The sequence below is a fragment of the Anguilla rostrata genome, unplaced genomic scaffold, assembly GCF_018555375.3.
Source record: "Anguilla rostrata isolate EN2019 unplaced genomic scaffold, ASM1855537v3 scaf1153, whole genome shotgun sequence".
Classification (NCBI taxonomy): Eukaryota; Metazoa; Chordata; class Actinopteri; order Anguilliformes; family Anguillidae; genus Anguilla; species Anguilla rostrata.
In genome coordinates, this window is record NW_026986481.1 from 1,451 (window position 1) to 18,621 (window position 17,171).

The 17,171-nt window shown below is 41.4% G+C and overlaps 1 protein-coding gene across 1 annotated transcript; it reads right to left on the bottom strand.

The window, feature by feature from the left end:
• Positions 1 to 9,166: 9,166 nt before the first annotated feature.
• Positions 9,167 to 16,929, bottom strand: LOC135247214 (ribonuclease inhibitor-like). Its single transcript, XM_064320527.1, has 4 exons — positions 16,162 to 16,929; positions 13,648 to 15,579; positions 11,976 to 12,149; positions 9,167 to 10,722 (listed from the first exon to the last, which is right to left on the bottom strand). Exons 2-4 carry the CDS (start codon positions 13,749 to 13,751, stop codon positions 10,458 to 10,460), a joined length of 543 nt encoding a protein of 180 aa, XP_064176597.1. The 5' UTR covers positions 13,752 to 15,579; positions 16,162 to 16,929; the 3' UTR covers positions 9,167 to 10,457.
• Between the last annotated feature and the right edge of the window lie 242 nt (positions 16,930 to 17,171).

Sequence of the window (17,171 nt, forward strand, 5' to 3'; positions counted from 1 at the left end):
GGCCGCAACACTTTCTACCGTGTGTCTTGGCTTTTCCATGTCCAACGAAGTATATTTACGTTATTTTAGTTGGTCAGCGATTCGCTACGCATCTTCACAAAATGATCCAAGCGATAAATATTATACTATCCTTCGAATGTGCTTACGGATATACATTCGTGTGCGTCACCGCCATTGAAACATATTATTTACCTTTCGTCATTTTTATCTCCGCGGATTTTTGTGTTTATATGTCAGAATATCAATGCTTCGTGGCGCCAGCAAGCATACTTATCGTGCGACTCTTTTTCACCCCTCGATAATTAAAACCGGTTTTTTCGTTATCCCACTAACATATATAATGACTTGTGTATTTAGTTTCACGATTGTGGCGCCGGTCATACTTTTGGTCATCACAATGCCTCTTTCTCCTCACCTCTGTGCTTTTCCGCTGGCTGTTTCCATCAGGTCATCGATTGATGATCCAAATTGGTTGTCTGTGTATTACAAGCGCACGCAATAGTTTTCATTCAGTACATAAGCATTCAGGAGGCCTCCCCTTCTACAAACTGTACATTGTCTTTGCTATTTTACCAAGCTATATAGAAATGTACAGCGGTGGTAGAGACAACCAGTGTAACACCACATCAAACCTATTTTGCATGGCCCACACGAGGGCTCAACACAATTCCTTTTTTATCATCACGGTTTTTGCATTTTTTCTCTTGATCAGACAGTCTTTTAAAAAAAATCTACTTTCACCCCGCACCACCGCTTTCGACCGGCCGCACCACCTGCATCCGGCCAGGAAACAGGGTTTTTTTGGGGTTGTACCGGACGGTTGTCAAAACCCTACCACCCTCTGACACGGGCTTTAGTATCCATATGGCAACGTCTGGAAGTCCGCGAGAGCAAAAACTCCGTTCTTGTTGTACAAACCACACAGAATCTTTTAGATTGACTGTGCGTTAATGAGCACTGAAACCTTTTTTATCCCTAACAATCAGTTGTCTGGTTGTGGCCGGACTTAATTGGCGGGGTCATTTTTGTGAGGAACCCAGAGTGATCTACCCAAATCAGTGAGGGAGAAAGGTTAACAAACCTGCGTGTTAGTAGATGTAGTGTTTACCTTTCACCTTTCATGCATGTTTTACCTCCCACGTGTATGTAAGCATATGTTTGCGGGACCCCTGAAAAAAAGTCCCCAATGTGGTCGCCAGCGGTGTCCAGCTCACCGTCACACTCACCCAAAAAGTCCCCGAGCGGAGGCCCACAGTCACCTGGCCGACTCACAAAAGCTTACAGAATCGTGTCATGATAACGAACTCCATGCAGGGCAATTCTTGTCAATGAGGTTGTAAAGCTCAAGGCGTGCAAAGCGGTGGTGAATGCCTGCATAAGCACTTACTGTGTTTGGGTGGTTTTGAGAAACCATAGCAGAACCGCCACTGCAAAGGACCACATCCTCTGTACTAAATGAAAAAATGTGAGATGTCATACTCTTTGGAAAACTGTACAACAGGAAACTGCTCGGTTCATGGATCAAGGCGTGTTAACTTGGTTTGTTCCTCTGACCGAATTACCCCAAAGGCTGTCAGACAAGTTTAGAAATTGTCTTTGGCTTTAATTAGACACAAATTTGCTGGGGTTCTAAATGTATACCTCCTTTTCCAAAAAACTCTGCATGTATCTATCTTTGTCCAAATAATCTAGACACCATGAAGGGTACCAGAGGCTTCTGTTTACCCTTTAAATGGGTGTTTATGTAGCCGCTAAAGAGAGAATCAGAGCGCTGTGGGGAAATGCCAAACTTCAAACATCTTGGCAACCTGGTACCCCTTCTCACCGCAGCTAGTTCGATACTACACCAGGATCCGGTGAGAGAACGTCCTCGTAAGAATGTACACATTTGCCTTGAGTTCAGGACCCAACGGCGCAGGACCTGACAGAGGGGAAAACATTAATTTTCCAGACACCCTGTAGGTAGCACGGGTAGGTAAAGATCCTAGGTGGGTATATTTGGCTTTGATCAGACCAACTCGTTTTTCGATCGGTTCCAAGTCACGGACGATGATGGTGGGGTGATCTGTAGGGTAGCACTTTAGATCTTGTTCACAAAAAAGGGTAGAGACTGGTAAAATCATAGAATGTATCTCCCTCATCTTCTTGCAACTATATTTAAGCCGAAGAGCACAGTAGTTATACCGCCAAACAGAGCATACGTGGATCCAGACGTTTGGGAAATCAGAACAGCGCAGGAATGTCTGTACCAGGGCTCTCATTTTTTAGTCTACCCAGTCGTGCTCCACAAAACAACACATGCAGATTGTAGGGGGTTCCGCAGACTATCATTTTTTCTGAGATTTTCGTACATGGAGCCCAACATTGGTTTGTGAGAGGATTTAATGGGTTTGCATCAAAAACCAGTTGAGGACAACAATGGAAAGACAGCCGCAGGAATCAAAGTGTACGTACACCCCCCACCTCTGAATACCGGTCTAAAAAGTACGGCCCAAACTTTCAACCTCCCCCAGGTTCAAAAAGATGCTGTATGGGAAAACATTGTCACGATGGACTCAAGATATTTCTAACCACTGAATTGCCGGTGTGAAAAAGACTTTGGCTGAGAATGTAATTGTAAGGCGTAGTGATAGCAGTGTGTCTTGGGCAAAAAAACTTGTGCAGAATTGTTTCATGCATACAGAAGCTATTGAACACCTGAAAAGGGTCAAGACCGGGTGCAGCGAGTACCTCGCGTCTAAAATCTCAGGGACCCACTCCCGCAAAATGACCAAGCATTAATACAATACTCAGAAATCTCCTTGCGAAAGTCAAACACCCTTCCAGCTCCGGTTGCGTGTACCATTGCATGAACTCGACCTCTCCTTTTCTGACATGGTGTTGTAACCATCGTATAGGACGAGTGTACACAGTGGGTAAGAAATAGACTTGTAACCGACAGGTGCAGGTCGATTCAGGTAAGGGACACTGCCGTTGTACCCTGAGCAAGGTACTTAACGAAATTGCTTCAGTATCTATATCCACTGTATAAATGGATGACAATGTAAAATGCTAGTAAAAAAGTGTGTAAGTCGCTTGGATAGAGCGTCTGCAAATTGCCTGAAGTAATGTAATAAAGTGGTGGGTACGGGGCCGGGATAATTCTGATTAGCGCCGGTGTCCAAAAGTGTGGAAAAGTAGCCTTGTTGGCATTTCAAGCCTAAAGCCGATGGCATGGCGCTCAGCTTCATTGTGAGGAAGCTGAGAAGAATTATGTACCGCTGTTCCAAAGCCTCTCGTGATACAAAGCAGTTTGCTGCATTGAGCGATAATGGATGGTGTGACGCCTTGTTTAATTAAGTGTTGCATGATTAGGAGCCATCATAACACCTTCCCGAATTGTGGCAATAAATGTGACCTTTGTATTTCGGGGTACGGTAAAGACGGGTAAAGGCCTCCACAACAACAGTCACCTGCTGCTGCCACACGCGCCCCGTTAAAAATCAATACAGCATATAAAAATTAGCGACGTGTACACCGTCCTCCTGTCGGGAACTCAAAATCATAAAAAAAATAGCGCTCGCTCTGTTGTTCGGGTTGAATTGCCTGAATGTAACAAGCTGTGTACATCAGCAACCGCTCATATTACAGTGACGCAACGCCGCACACTACAAACGATGTGGTACAGGTTTTTTAGACTGACGATGTTAATCCTGCAACACTGTTGGCTAATAATTGTGGTGTCGCATGGGGCGCTCATTTTACACGTAGCATTATTCATTTTGGTGACTTTATGCGCTGTGTAACAAAAGGCGGACCGACATATACGTCTACAGTCTTTACACTTTACCGATTTTAAAGGGTGCGAAGAACATTCAGCACTAAAACAAACATTACAGTAGTATTTGCATCGGTGGTTAGCTTTTGCTGTGAAAGGTGTGTAACAGTAATCACACACGTACGCACTGCCTAAGAAACCTTTCAACGACTTTATACCAAAGTAATGTTCGTTTTCTAGGTACAAAAACACGGTTTTTGGATGCGGCTCTGGGTTTGTTTGAAATTTGCGAAAAACATTCTGAGCATTACGGTACCACACAACAATTTTGACCTTTAACAGTTGTTCAAACTTTTGTATGTCTGAAAAAGACACCATATCCTGCACGCCCAGGCCTACAGACGTCTGCAAATGTATGGCGTCTTGCTCCACCTGCTCTAACGTGTATTCCGGGTTTAACATCTGAGACAAGCAAATGGCAAAGCAGAGGTTATTCTCAACGTTGTGGCTTACAAATAGATGCCGTAGTTTTTTTCTTAAAACCTCATTTCTGAGACATGTGGCTATTTTTCTACGGGTACCACCATTTGGGTTTTGAACTATCTGAACCACCAGTTCCAATGTATCATCAGAAAGGATTTCAAAATTGCTCTGAACCAGATCCCCAACCATTCCCAAAAATGTGTCCAGATCCACACTAGCGCCATTAGCAATTATGGACACACCCTCAGACAGGGAGTCACCACGCAACTCCAGCTGAAGCACGTCATTGGGTCTAGCCAGCTGCATAGCTCTATACAATACATGATCAAGTAAGTTTAGCAACACATTATAGAAGTCCTCATAGCTGTCCACGTCGTGCAAGGATGCAAAGTTAAACCGTTGCCTAATTTCGACACAATTAAAGGAGGGCCTTTGCACCACTACCATGTCAGGACCACAAGTCACCACACCATCATCATCATCATTACTATTAGCAGCGGCAGCATGCACATCGTCAGAACCTTGTGGGTTATCAGAGGTAGGCGTTAGTGGTGATTCATTAAGATTCCCCCCTTCCTGGTTTAGCCGCTCTAAAGCATCGTTCAGAAAACCAAGAGAGTCTGCTGCAGGGGTTAGTGCACCATCGCCGGCGGTAAGGTTTGCCAAAGCATCGTTCAACCGATCAAAGTAATCACCAGCCATTTCATGCATGTCGTTAGTGTCATGGTTAATATTGTTAACAAGCTGTAGCAGATTTGGGTTTATAAAAACATTTGGAATGTTTTCAGCAGCTTGTGGGCTGTTGTTTTGAGTTATAGCTTGAATTGCATGTAAAATTTGTGAGTTAATGTTCTCTGTGCTGTGTGCCCTGCCTAACTGCTCTGGTTGTTGCCTCTGTGCCATTTCTAATATTTCTCAAAGATTGTCTGAAACACCTTAAGCCGTTGTTCTGACAAACGATACTCAGACTCCTTCAGCACTGCGAGACGCTGTTCAGACAGATGAGACTCAGACTCCTTCAACACCGCGAGACGTTGTTCAGCCAAATGTAACTCACGATTGAAGATTTTCAGAGCTTCCAAATGGGCTGGGACCTTAAAGGGCCGTCTTTCGGTGTCCCCTGGCTTCTGGAGAATTGTTTGGGCCGCTGTTTGCTCCTGGAGGTGTGATTCTCGGGCCTGTTGTTTTCTTTCCTCAGCGCTGCCGTCCTCTCTGTGTCCAGGGGCTTCCTCAACTGTTTGCTCCTGGAGGTGTGATTCTCTGGTCTGTTGATTGGTTTCCTCAGCTGTTACTGCAGAAAAGCACCAATATTTAGCAGCTTTAGTTTCAAACCATACTTTTCATCAAAAAACGTTCAAGTGCCACAAGTTCTTAATAGACTTACCGCACTCTTCAATCTGTATAGGTTTTTGTGCTGTGATCTGTTTCACCACCTTTTCTCCCAAGGCCCTCTCTGCCACGTGGTTCTCAGTACCTGATTCTGTGGAAATAGTTTCATTTTTTTTTTGTCTAAATTGCATACAAAACAACAATATGGTGACAAAGATATTTGAAATAATTCTCACCGCTAAAAAGTCTCCTTTTTTTGTTGAGCTTTAGGCGGGATTTTTTCCCCTCTTCAAAAGTTTTTTCTGGTTCTTCTGGCCCTGTATAAGGAAGAATATCTGTAAATAACTGTAAATCCTTCAACCAACATACTAAACAGTTTAAAGAAAGGAGTCTTACAAATAAGTGTAGGTGTCGATAAGCTTGCGCTCTCCTCGGCAGGATTGATCCGCACTTGCTCCGGTGTTTGTGGATTCGTTGGTAGACTTGGCACCAGCTCTTCATCAGTTGTCAAGATCTCTAGAACTGGTAAAAAGTCATCCTGTTTTATAAGCAAACTCAAAAGGAGGGCCCATGAACAGTGTTGTTGTTAATGCATATGCAAATTGCTGACCCACCATCGTTCATGACTTGAGTGCTGAGTGTTTAAAAAAAAAACAAAAAAAAACTTTAGCTTTAACAGGCTTTTGCATTAAGTGTATTTATTTCAGAGAATTAGAAAAAGAAACTCAAATAAATGTGGGTACTCACATGATGCAGAGTAAAAGTCGACTCCAGCCATTCTTGCTTCTCTCCAAAGTAAAGGGTCCTGGGGCCTAATTTATGGATGGTGTGTAACCCCAAACCCCCACCCTTGACACTTTTAGGGCGGTGTCTCAATGAAAAATAAAATATTTAGTTATAAACAGTAGTTTGAAATACACTGCTTTACAAAATCCTGTATAATTATTCAATAAGATTTTGACCTCGTTCAAATATTTTGCAACCTATAGATACCAAACACATCTATATAGCACCTAACGTGCACAATTTTAAACCTTTTTAAAGACTTAAAAATGAAGTAGCTAGTATCCCCATGTTTTCTTCCTGACATGGGGGTGTATAAAAAAACAACCCTATTATCCCTATTACCTTTTCATTTATAAAACCATCAGCGCACTCGCCCCGTTGGAAAAGCAGGGATGCCTGTGCCTTCAACCCATCAGCGCACTCGCCCCGTTGGAAAAGCAGGGATGCCTGTGCCTTCTGCATGGATTCACAGAAGCTAGAGCACACCATAAACATCCATTTGTACCAACACGTGATGTCAATGTAAGCTTTAGCTAAAAATATTTTTAATACATTTTATGAAGATCAGTGTAATTATTCAATATGTTTTATACCACTTATATGGTATCTAACGTGTGCAATCTCCAGTTAAACCCCTTTTTAAAGGCTTAAAATGCGAGTAATATTATGAAATAGACTCTAATCAAGCTTTTTGTTGAAACACTTTAGGGCTGTGGCTGTATTCAGAGAAAGAAAAGACATAAAACATTATCCTTGTGGGAAATTTGAAAGCCCCGGTTACCACAGGACCCCACACCTGTCCTGCCACATCCCACACCATAAAACTAAGCATTGGCATACTCCCCCCCTCCCCAGGGGCTTCACAGGAGACCTCAGCAGATACAATGTTTTGTTATAAACTGTAGTTTGAAATACACTGCTTTACAAAGTCCTGTATAATTATTCAACACGCTTTGGACCTCGTTCAAACATTTTGCAGCCTATAGATACCAAACACATCTATATAGCCCCTAACGTGCACAATTTTAAACCTTTTTTAAAGACTTAAAAATGAAGTAGCTAGTATCCTCATGTTTTCTTTCTGACATGGGGTGTATAAAATCCCCTATTATCTCTATTATCTTTTCATTTATAAAACCATCAGCGCACTCGCCCCGTTGGAAAAGCAGGGATGCCTGTGCCTTCAAACCATCAGCGCACTCGCACCGTTGGAAAAGCAGGGATGCCTGTGCCTTCTGCATGGATTCACAGAAGCTAGAGCACACCATAAACATCCATTTGTACCAACACGTGATGTCAATGTAAGCTTTAGCTAAAAATATTTTTAATACATTTTATGAAGATCAGTGTAATTATTCAATATGTTTTATACACACTTATATGGTATCTAACGTGTGCAATCTCCAGTTAAACCCCTTTTTAAAGGCTTAAAATGCGAGTAATATTATGAAATAGACTCTAATCAAGCTGTTTGTTGAAACACTTTAGGGCTGTGGCTGTATTCAAGAAAGAAAAGACATAAAACATATCCTTGTGGGTAATTTACCGTTTACCACAGGGCCCGCGCTCCACAGGCTACCCACACCTGTCCTGCCACATCCCACACACTCTCAAAACTAAGTGTCAGGGTACTCCCACCCCTCCCTGATGAACATGGGGTCTGCAGCAGCCACAACCCCCACCCTTTCCCCATACCCTTCTCCCTCACCAACCAAACCATAGCAGAGTCCAAAAGGTAAAACTAATCAATCAAATCTTGACTGTATGGATATCATAGAAAATCGGATCATATCAGGGGGGTATGGGGCGTGGTATCGATCAATCATTTTGACAGTAGGGGCATCTAATTACTCTCTTGCGGAACAAAATTGAGGCCATGATTAAGAAATTGGAGTTATGGTCTGGCTGCATTAATGAGGACAACACAGAGGTTTTCTCATCGTTGCATGATTTTTTGAGTATAAACCAACTCAAGCTTATGGACAATGTGAAATGTGAAAGACACACCTCACTGAGCTGGCTGTGCAATTACGCAGGTACTTCCCCAAGACAGATGACACAGTTAACTGGATTCATTCTCTACTACTCCTCGCAGCTTACCAACTTCTGAACAAGAGAGCCTAATTGAAATTTCTACGAGTGTGGCTTTGAGAATTGAGTTTAATCAAAAGCTACTGCCAGATTTCTGGATAGCGTTGCGCTCAGAGTATCCTGCATTGGCAGGTCGCGCTTTTATGACGTTAATGCCCTTTGCAAAAATGTACCTATGCAAGAGTGGGTTTTCGGCCCTCACTAGCATGAAAACAAAATACAGACACAGGCTGTGTGTGGAAGACGATTTAAGACTAAAACTCTCTTATATACAGCCCAATATTGCGGAGTTACGTGCGTCATGTCAAGCACACCCTTCTCATTAATCTGTGGTGAGTCATTCACAATGTGTGTGTGTTCTGATGTGCAAATAAAATGCTTGATATGTCAGAGGGGTTTAAAGGCTAAATCTTATATGGACCACAGAAATACTGTCTATATTGTGCATGTGTATATATATATATATAGTGCGTTGTCCCTAAAGCTACAGGGGGTATGCAGCAGTAGGCTGAATGTCTGAGGGGGTACGGGACTGTAAAAAGTTTGGGAACCACTGGACTAAAACAAAGCTTATGATATTATATACTTAGATTTCCTAAAGGCATTTGATAAGGTACCACATGAGAGACTTGTTAGTAAAACGAAAACATTAGGAATTACAGGGGGTATTTCAGAGTGGATTCGGAATTGGCTACAGGGTAGAACACAAAGGGTAGTAGGAGGAGTGATATTATCTGAGCAGGGAACGGTGGGAAGTGGAGTCCCACAAGGATCGGTGCTGGGACAACTGCTCTTCCTCATTTAAATCAATGACCGTAACCGGGGCATAGAAAGTTAAATAGTCAAATTTGCAAATGACACAAAACTGGGAGGCCCATAGTTTGGAATCTACTGAAGTAATCCAAAAAGATTTAAAGAAAATCCAGAAGTGGGCAGAAACCTGGCATATGAAATTCAATACAGCCAAATGTAAAGTTCTGCATGTGGGAAATAAAAACATTAAGCAGGATTATTTTAGGGGAGGAACAAAACTGGAATGTGCTCAGTTTGAAAAAGACTTGGGAGGAATGGTTGATCAAAGCCTTTCAGGTTCTAGGCACTGTGCTGGAGTAGTAAAAAAGGCCAACAGGATACTGGGCTATATAGCCAAAAGTATTGAGTATAAATCCAAGGAAGTTATACTTAACCTATATGATACATTTGTTAGATCACACTTAGATCACACAGTATTGTGTGCAATTCTGGGGACTGTACTACAAGAAAGATACAGAGGCTCTGGAAAAGGTCCAAAGAAAGGAGACCAAATTGGGTCCTGGTATGAAAGATAAAAGGAATGAGGAAAGACTTAAGATGCTTAATCTCTTAGTTTAGTAAAAGGAGACTTGAGTGATTTGATTGAGGCTTTTAAATTCATAAAAGCGATTCAGGTTGAGTTCTGTTAGTAGAATGAGGGGACATAAATTGAAATTAGAGAGTAGTCACTGCGTGGAATAGCTTGTCAGGTCATGCAGTAGAGACAGAAAAGGTTTTTAAAACCAGGCTTGATACAGTGCTATTTTGTAGGTAAACTGAGCACTAGGTACACTTCAGTGGAAGGAAAAGGGTGAGCATGTTGGGCTTAATGGCCTATTCTTGTCATTATGTTACGTTACGTTATGTCATGCTATGACAGACCTGAAACATATTACTGTACAAGTGGTCAATGTTTTACCATATCAATCATACATTCAGCATCCAGTCATCACCTGTGACCTGATATTACAGACTCGACTGAAACCTTACATTCTGGTCAGGAACCACAAACCTGCCAACCCTAATACTCATGAGGATTTTATCCTGCTTTTCTCTGTTGTGCAAGAGCTGTTAGAAGAGAGGGATGAAAATAATGTGGACAAAAAAGAATACTGGTGGACATATGAGTAAATAGAGAGAAAGCACTTTTTATATTTCACTGCATAAAGCCATAATCACTAATTCAGTTTAGTTATGGTCACACAGTACACAGCACTACTCACTCCAGTCTCTGTAGTTTACAGTTTGGACTCATCAGTCCAGCACAGAGCAGCTTCACTCCTGAATCTCCCAGGTTATTGTAGCTGAGGTCCAGTCTCTGTAGTTTACAGTTTGGACTCATCAGTCCAGCACAGAGTAGCTTCACTCCTGAATCTCCCAGGTTATTGTAGCTGAGGTCCAGATCTTTCAGGGGTGAGTTTGATGACTGGAGAGCTGAGGCCACAATTTCACAGGACTTCTCTGTGACATCACAGCTGTTCAGTCTGCAAAGAAGAGTTTCTATATTATTGCATGATTAAATAGTGCAATATACAATAAAACCTCATTATCACTGTAACAGTAATCATGTTCAATGATGAAGAGTGAAATTTTAAGGTCTGTGATGCTCTGAGGAAAATGTCTCTGCTACACACTCCAACTGCAGCACTTAAGATCTCAGAATCAGACGTCCTGCTGGACTTAACTCTACAGATGTAATCCTGACCCTAATAGCCCGTTTTCTTATCCTGTAGATGAGAAAAGGTGTAACACTTGTGTTTACTTGTCCAAGTCAAAGTTAAGGACAAATGTTAGTTAAATAAAGACCATAAAGTGTTGGTCTGTTGAGCAAAATTGAGCCTTTGGTCTTGTGTCATTTGTCTTGCTTCTCAGCTGTGTCTTGGTCTTTTTTTGATCACAGTCTTGGATCTCTGGTCTTGATTATTTAGCTGCTTATTTTACCATCCTGGGTCACTGTGGGACAGACAAGCTGTGTTTCTGCATTCTCTTTCATTCATTTTTTTCACAATTATGTTATTTATTTTTGTCTGTATAATTTTTTGTTAAGGTAGTGTAGCCTTTATTTGTTTTATTTAATATGGAATATTGTATGTCTTAATACTGTAACATACTATATCCTCTCTTCATTTTAATCTGTGAGTTGTATCTTTTGACCATTATTGATCCATCACATTGATTTGCCTATGAAGGAATTCATGATTTATTTAATAACTGGAATCATTAATGATAATATGTAAATTAAATGTAATAAAATACATTTTACATGCTGGATAGGTGAGTTTTTGCAATAGTGGTAGGAAAATGGCAAGCATGTTGGGCTGAATGGCCTGTTCTCGTTATATGTTATATTATGTTATGTTATGTTCTGTTATTTTTGCTATGTTTTATGTTATGTCATGTTTTGTTACTTTAAGACAGACCTGAAACATATTACTGTACTGAAGTGGTCAATCCTTTACCATGTCAATCATGCATTCAGCATCCAGTTATCACCTGTGACCTGATACTACAGACTCCACTGAAACCTTACGTTCTGGTGAAGTACCACAAACCTAGCAACCCTAAGACTCATGAGGTTTTGACCTGCTTTTCTTTGTTGTGCTAGAGCAGTTAGTATAGAGAGATGCTGGTGGGCATAGGAGTAAACAGAGAGAAAGCACTTTTTATATTTCACTGCATAGAGCCATAATCACTAATTCTTTTTAGTCAGGGTCACACAGTACACAGCACTACTCACCCCAGTCTCTGTAGTTCACAGTTTGGATTCATCAGTCCAGCAAAGAGCAGCTCCACTCCTGAATCTCCCAGGTTAGTGTAGCCGAGGTCCAGATCTCTCAGGGGTGAGTTTGATGACTGGAGAGCTGAGGCCACAATTTCACAGGACTTCTCTGAGAGGTCACAGCTGTTCAGTCTGCAAAGAAGTGTTTATATATTATTGCATGATATACAATAAAACCTCATATGTCTGTGATGCTCTGAGGAAAATGGCTGTGCTACACACTCCAACTACAGCACTTAAGATCTGAGAATCAGACGTCCTGCTGGACTGAACTCTACAGATGTAATCATGACCCTAATAGCCTGTTTTCTTATCCTGTAGATGAGAAAAAGTGTAACACTTGTGTTTACTTGTCCAAGTCAAAGTTAAGGACACATTTAGTTAAATGCAGACCATAAAGTGTTGGTCTGTTAAGCAAAATTGAGCCTTTGGTCTTGTGTCATTTGTCTTGCTTCTCAGCTGTGCCTTGGTCTTTTTTAATCACAGTGTTGGACCTCTGGTCTTGATTCTTTAGCTGCTTATTTTACCATCCAGGGTCACAGTGGGACAGACAAGCTGTGTTTCTGCTTTCGCTTTCATTCATTTTTTTCACAATTATGTTATTTATTTTCCACGTCTGTCTAATTTTGTGTAAAGGTAGTGTAGTCTGTATTTTTTTTTTATTCGATGTGGAATATTGTGTGTTTGTCTTTAACTGTGACATCTTCATTTTAATCAGCAAGTTTTATCTTTTGACCATTATTGATCCATCACATTGGTTTGTCTATCAAGGAATTCATGGGTTCATGGGAATTGATGGGTTTGGAGTGTTTCTCCTCTGGACGTAGTGACGCCATACGGTATCAGACAACATTAAGGGCATAGGTTGTTTATGTACAAAACAGATGTCATTAGGGAACAAAGAGATAGGCCCTTACAAATAGGCTGGCCCCAGAGGGTATTTAAACCAGGCTAGAAGACCAGTGCGGGGTGGGTTGCTGTACCGCAAACTTGTGTTGTGTTTCAGTGACCTTCTCGCTGGCCAGTGTGATTACAATTAACTTTTACTTTCTTCAGTAAAGTGTTTGTTGTCTTAGTGAGTTCCTGCATCATCCTGACTTTGATTCCACAGGAAGAAGCTGGGTCCTATCACCGCCAATCAATCGCAGGGCACACACACCATTCACTCACACACTTATACCTACGGGCAATTTAGCGTCTCCAATTGGCCTACCTGCATGTCTTTGGACTGTGGGAGGAAACCGGAGTACGCGGAGGAAACCCATGCAGACACGGGGAGAACATGCAAACTGCACAAAGAAAGGCCCAAGCTGAGATTCGAACCCATGACCTTCTTGCTGTGAGACAGAGCTACCCACTGCACCACCATGCCGCCCCTCAAGGAATTCATGATTTATTTAATAACTTGTACCTTTAATGATAATATGTAAATTAAATTAAGTGAGTTTTTGCATTTGGTGCTACTTCTGTATTCATTAAATGACGGCAATATCTGTTAAAATAGCTTGACTTAAAAATCATAATTCTCACTTGCATGACAAATTTATTGTATTCTATTTTCACTTTAACTATGAAGTGTTTATGAAAACATGCTGTCAGTTATCTACTTTAATAATTACATAATACTCACATGGCCTTTCTGCAGTGCCTGACTACTGGTACCAGTCTCTCGTGACCTGCTGCTGATGTGTTGTAGGTCCTTGAGTCAAACTCATCCAGGATCTCCTCTGACATCCATAACACAAAGGCCAGAGCTGAACATTGTGTGGTTCCAGCTCTTTATCTGAAAGTTTTCCTGATCTCAGGGAATTCTGGATTTCCTCCACTAGAGAGTTGTCATTCAGTTCATTGAGACAGTAGAACAGATTGATGGTCCTCTCTGCAGAAGATCTCCATCTGATTATCTCCTTAATATACTGGATTGTTTCCTCAGTGCTCTTTGATCTGCTTCCTGTCTGCGTCAGTGGTTCTGGGACAGGTGATCTACTTCCTGTCTGTGTCTGTGGGTCTGGTACAGGTGATCTGCTTCCTGTCTGTGTCTGTGGGTCTGGTACAGGTGATCTGCTTCCTGTCTGTGTCTGTGGGTCTGGTACTAGTGATCTGCTTCCTGTCTGTGTCAGTATTCCTCCTAAGAGATTCTGAATGGGGTCCAGAGAAGGAATCGGAGGAAAAGGTCCAGGTGTCCATTCTTACTCTTCAAGGCCTGATCCACTGCATTCCTGTGTAACTCAGACAGCTGCACTCTGTCACTGTGAGGTTTTAATTCTTCTGCTCGGAGTACATTTCTGTTCTCATTTACACATGAATGAAACACAAACAAGGCAGCCAGATACTCCTGAATGCTCAGATGCACAAAGCAGTAGACTTTCTCCTGACCCAACCCACACTCCTCTTTAAAGATCTCTGTGCACACCCCAGAGTACACTGAAGCTTCACTGACGTCAATGCCACTCTCTCTCAGGTCCTCTTCACAGAATATCAGATTGCCCTTTTCTAGCTGTAGAAAAGCCAGCTGCCCCAGTTTCAGGAGGATTTCTGTATCTGACTCTGACACTTTCTTTGAGGTTGTCTCATTGGTGCCATGATACTTCTGATTCTTCACATTAGTCTGAATGAGCAGGAAGTGTGTGTACATTTCAGTCAGAGTTTTGGGTAAATCTTCACTTTTTGTTTCATCCAACATTGTCTTCAGAACAGTAGCAGAAATCCAACAGAAGACTGGTATGTGGCACATGATGTAGAGACTCCTGGATGACTTTACGTGTGAGATAATTCTGCTGGCCTTTTTCTGATCTCTGATTCTCTTCCTGAAGTACTCCTTCTGTGGATCGTTGAACCCTCGTAACTCTGTCACCAGGTGGACACACTCAGGGGGGATGATTGGCTGCTGCTGGTCGGGAGGTGATCCAGAGGAGAGCAGAGGGAAGAAGATTCCCCTTAATGAGGTTGGTCAGCAGCACATCCACTGATGATGACTCTGTTATATCACAGCAGATTTTATTGCTTTGGAAATGTAGAGGAAGTCGACACTCATCCAGACCATCAAAGATGAACACAACTTTGACTTCATCACCTTCAATACTTTTGATCTCTTTCAGTTGTGGAAAATAATGCTGCAGAAGTTGCATCAGACTGAATTCTCTCTCCCTTTTCAGATTCAGATCTCGGAAAGGAAGAGTGAAGATGAAATCAACATCCTGATTGGCTTTTCCTTCTGCCCAGTCCAGAATGAACTTCTGCACAGAGACGGTTTTCCCAATGCCAGCGATGCCCTTTGTAAGCACAGTTCTGATGGGTTTCTTTTGTCCAGGTAAAGGCTTAAAGATGTCATTGCAGAGGATTGCAGTCTCCTGTGTGGTTTGTCTCTTGGATGCTGTCTCAATCTGTCTGACCTCGTGCTCATTATTGATCCCCCAACTTCCCCCCTTGATGATGTAGAGCTCTGTATATATCTCATTGAGGAGGGTTGGGTGGCCCTGCTTTGCTAAACCTTCAAATATGCATTCAAACTTCTTCTTCAGAGCAGTTTTCAGTGCCTGCTGGGCTTTTTCTATAGATTCATCTGAGGAGAGGAAATATGAGAAACAATGTTTAAAATAACAGAACAGATAATAAAAAATACATTTGCAGTCAATTTTCACAATGGTTTACACACCTTTTAAGGTGTTACACACCTCTAATAGTATTACACTTCTCACAGTGTGTTCTACACACAAAATGAAAACATATCAAACAATGAAAAAGGATTCAATTCCTTTTTCACATTCAATTTCTTAATTTTTCATAGTATGATGTGTCTTTATGGTAAATATGGTCTTTATGGGTCATGTAGTAATTTAATCATCTTATATTTTTTATGCCAGGGGCCTTTAATCCTGGATAAAAACTCAGACTCTTTCAGGGACATTTAATCTCATGTGCATTTGCTTGCTCCCATAATCACTGCTGGATGTTATATTTTAATTTAAATGCCTTTGTGTACATGTAGTGTGTGATGTTTTCTATATGTAAGACTGTTGATGTAAAACACTATTATGAAAGTGTGAATGCTATGAATCAGAACATTGCTCACTGTTAGATTTGTTTGATAAACTCATTTCAGCATTCTAATGGATACACAGTAGCAATGAGAGAAAACTCTTACTGTGCTGCTCATCTCTCTCCAGTGAGTCAGTGAGATTCTTCTGCTTCACAAGGCCACTGGTTTGCTGTATCAGTGTGAAATAAACACATCAAGAGGTGCGCTGTATCAGTATGAAATAAACACATGAAGAGGTGTGCTGTATCAATGTGAAACAAACCCATGAAGAGGTGTGCTGTATCAGAGTGTGAAGTAAACACATGAAGAGGTGTGCTGTATCAGTTTGAAATAAACACATCAAGAGGTGCGCTGTATCAGTATGAAATAAACACATGAAGAGGTGTTCTGTATCAATGTGAAACAAACCCATGAAGAGGTGTGCTGTATCAGAGTGTGAAGTAAACACATGAAGAGGTGTGCTGTATCAGAGTGTGAAATAAACACATGAAGAGGTGTGCTGTATCAGTGTGTGAAATAAACACATGAAGAGGTGTGCTGTGCCAGTGTGAAATAAATACATGAAGAGGTGTGCTGTATTAGTGTGAAATAAATACACAAAGAGGTGTGCTGTTACAGTGTGAAATAAACACATAAAGAGGTGTGCTGCGTCATTGTGAAATAAACACATGAATAGGTGTGCTGTATCAGCGTAAAATAAACACATGAAGAGGTGTGCTGTATCAGTTTGAGATAAACACCGTACCAAAGCCATTGAAATAATCATATCCCTGCTGGAGGTAAAATGTTTTCTCATAGGGGAAGTAGGTCCACAGCCTCATATTTGGGGTGCAGCTTTCACTCTTGATTGATGATTTTGGAGAGATACTACTTGGGATTAATAAATTCCGTTGGAAAAATAGAGCTTCATTGAGCAATACATTTGGTTAATGCTAACTATATAAATGGAGTGCTTAAAACACTGTTTACTCTGCCATTGTGTTTGGGTCCTAAAAGAGAATCTGGTCTTTCTGTGAGGTAGCCAGGTAACATTCTACAACTTTAATAAATCTGATTAGACATTGAGTCTTATCTTTAGAAGGGTAAAATGAAGCATATTGACTGTCAGACATGTA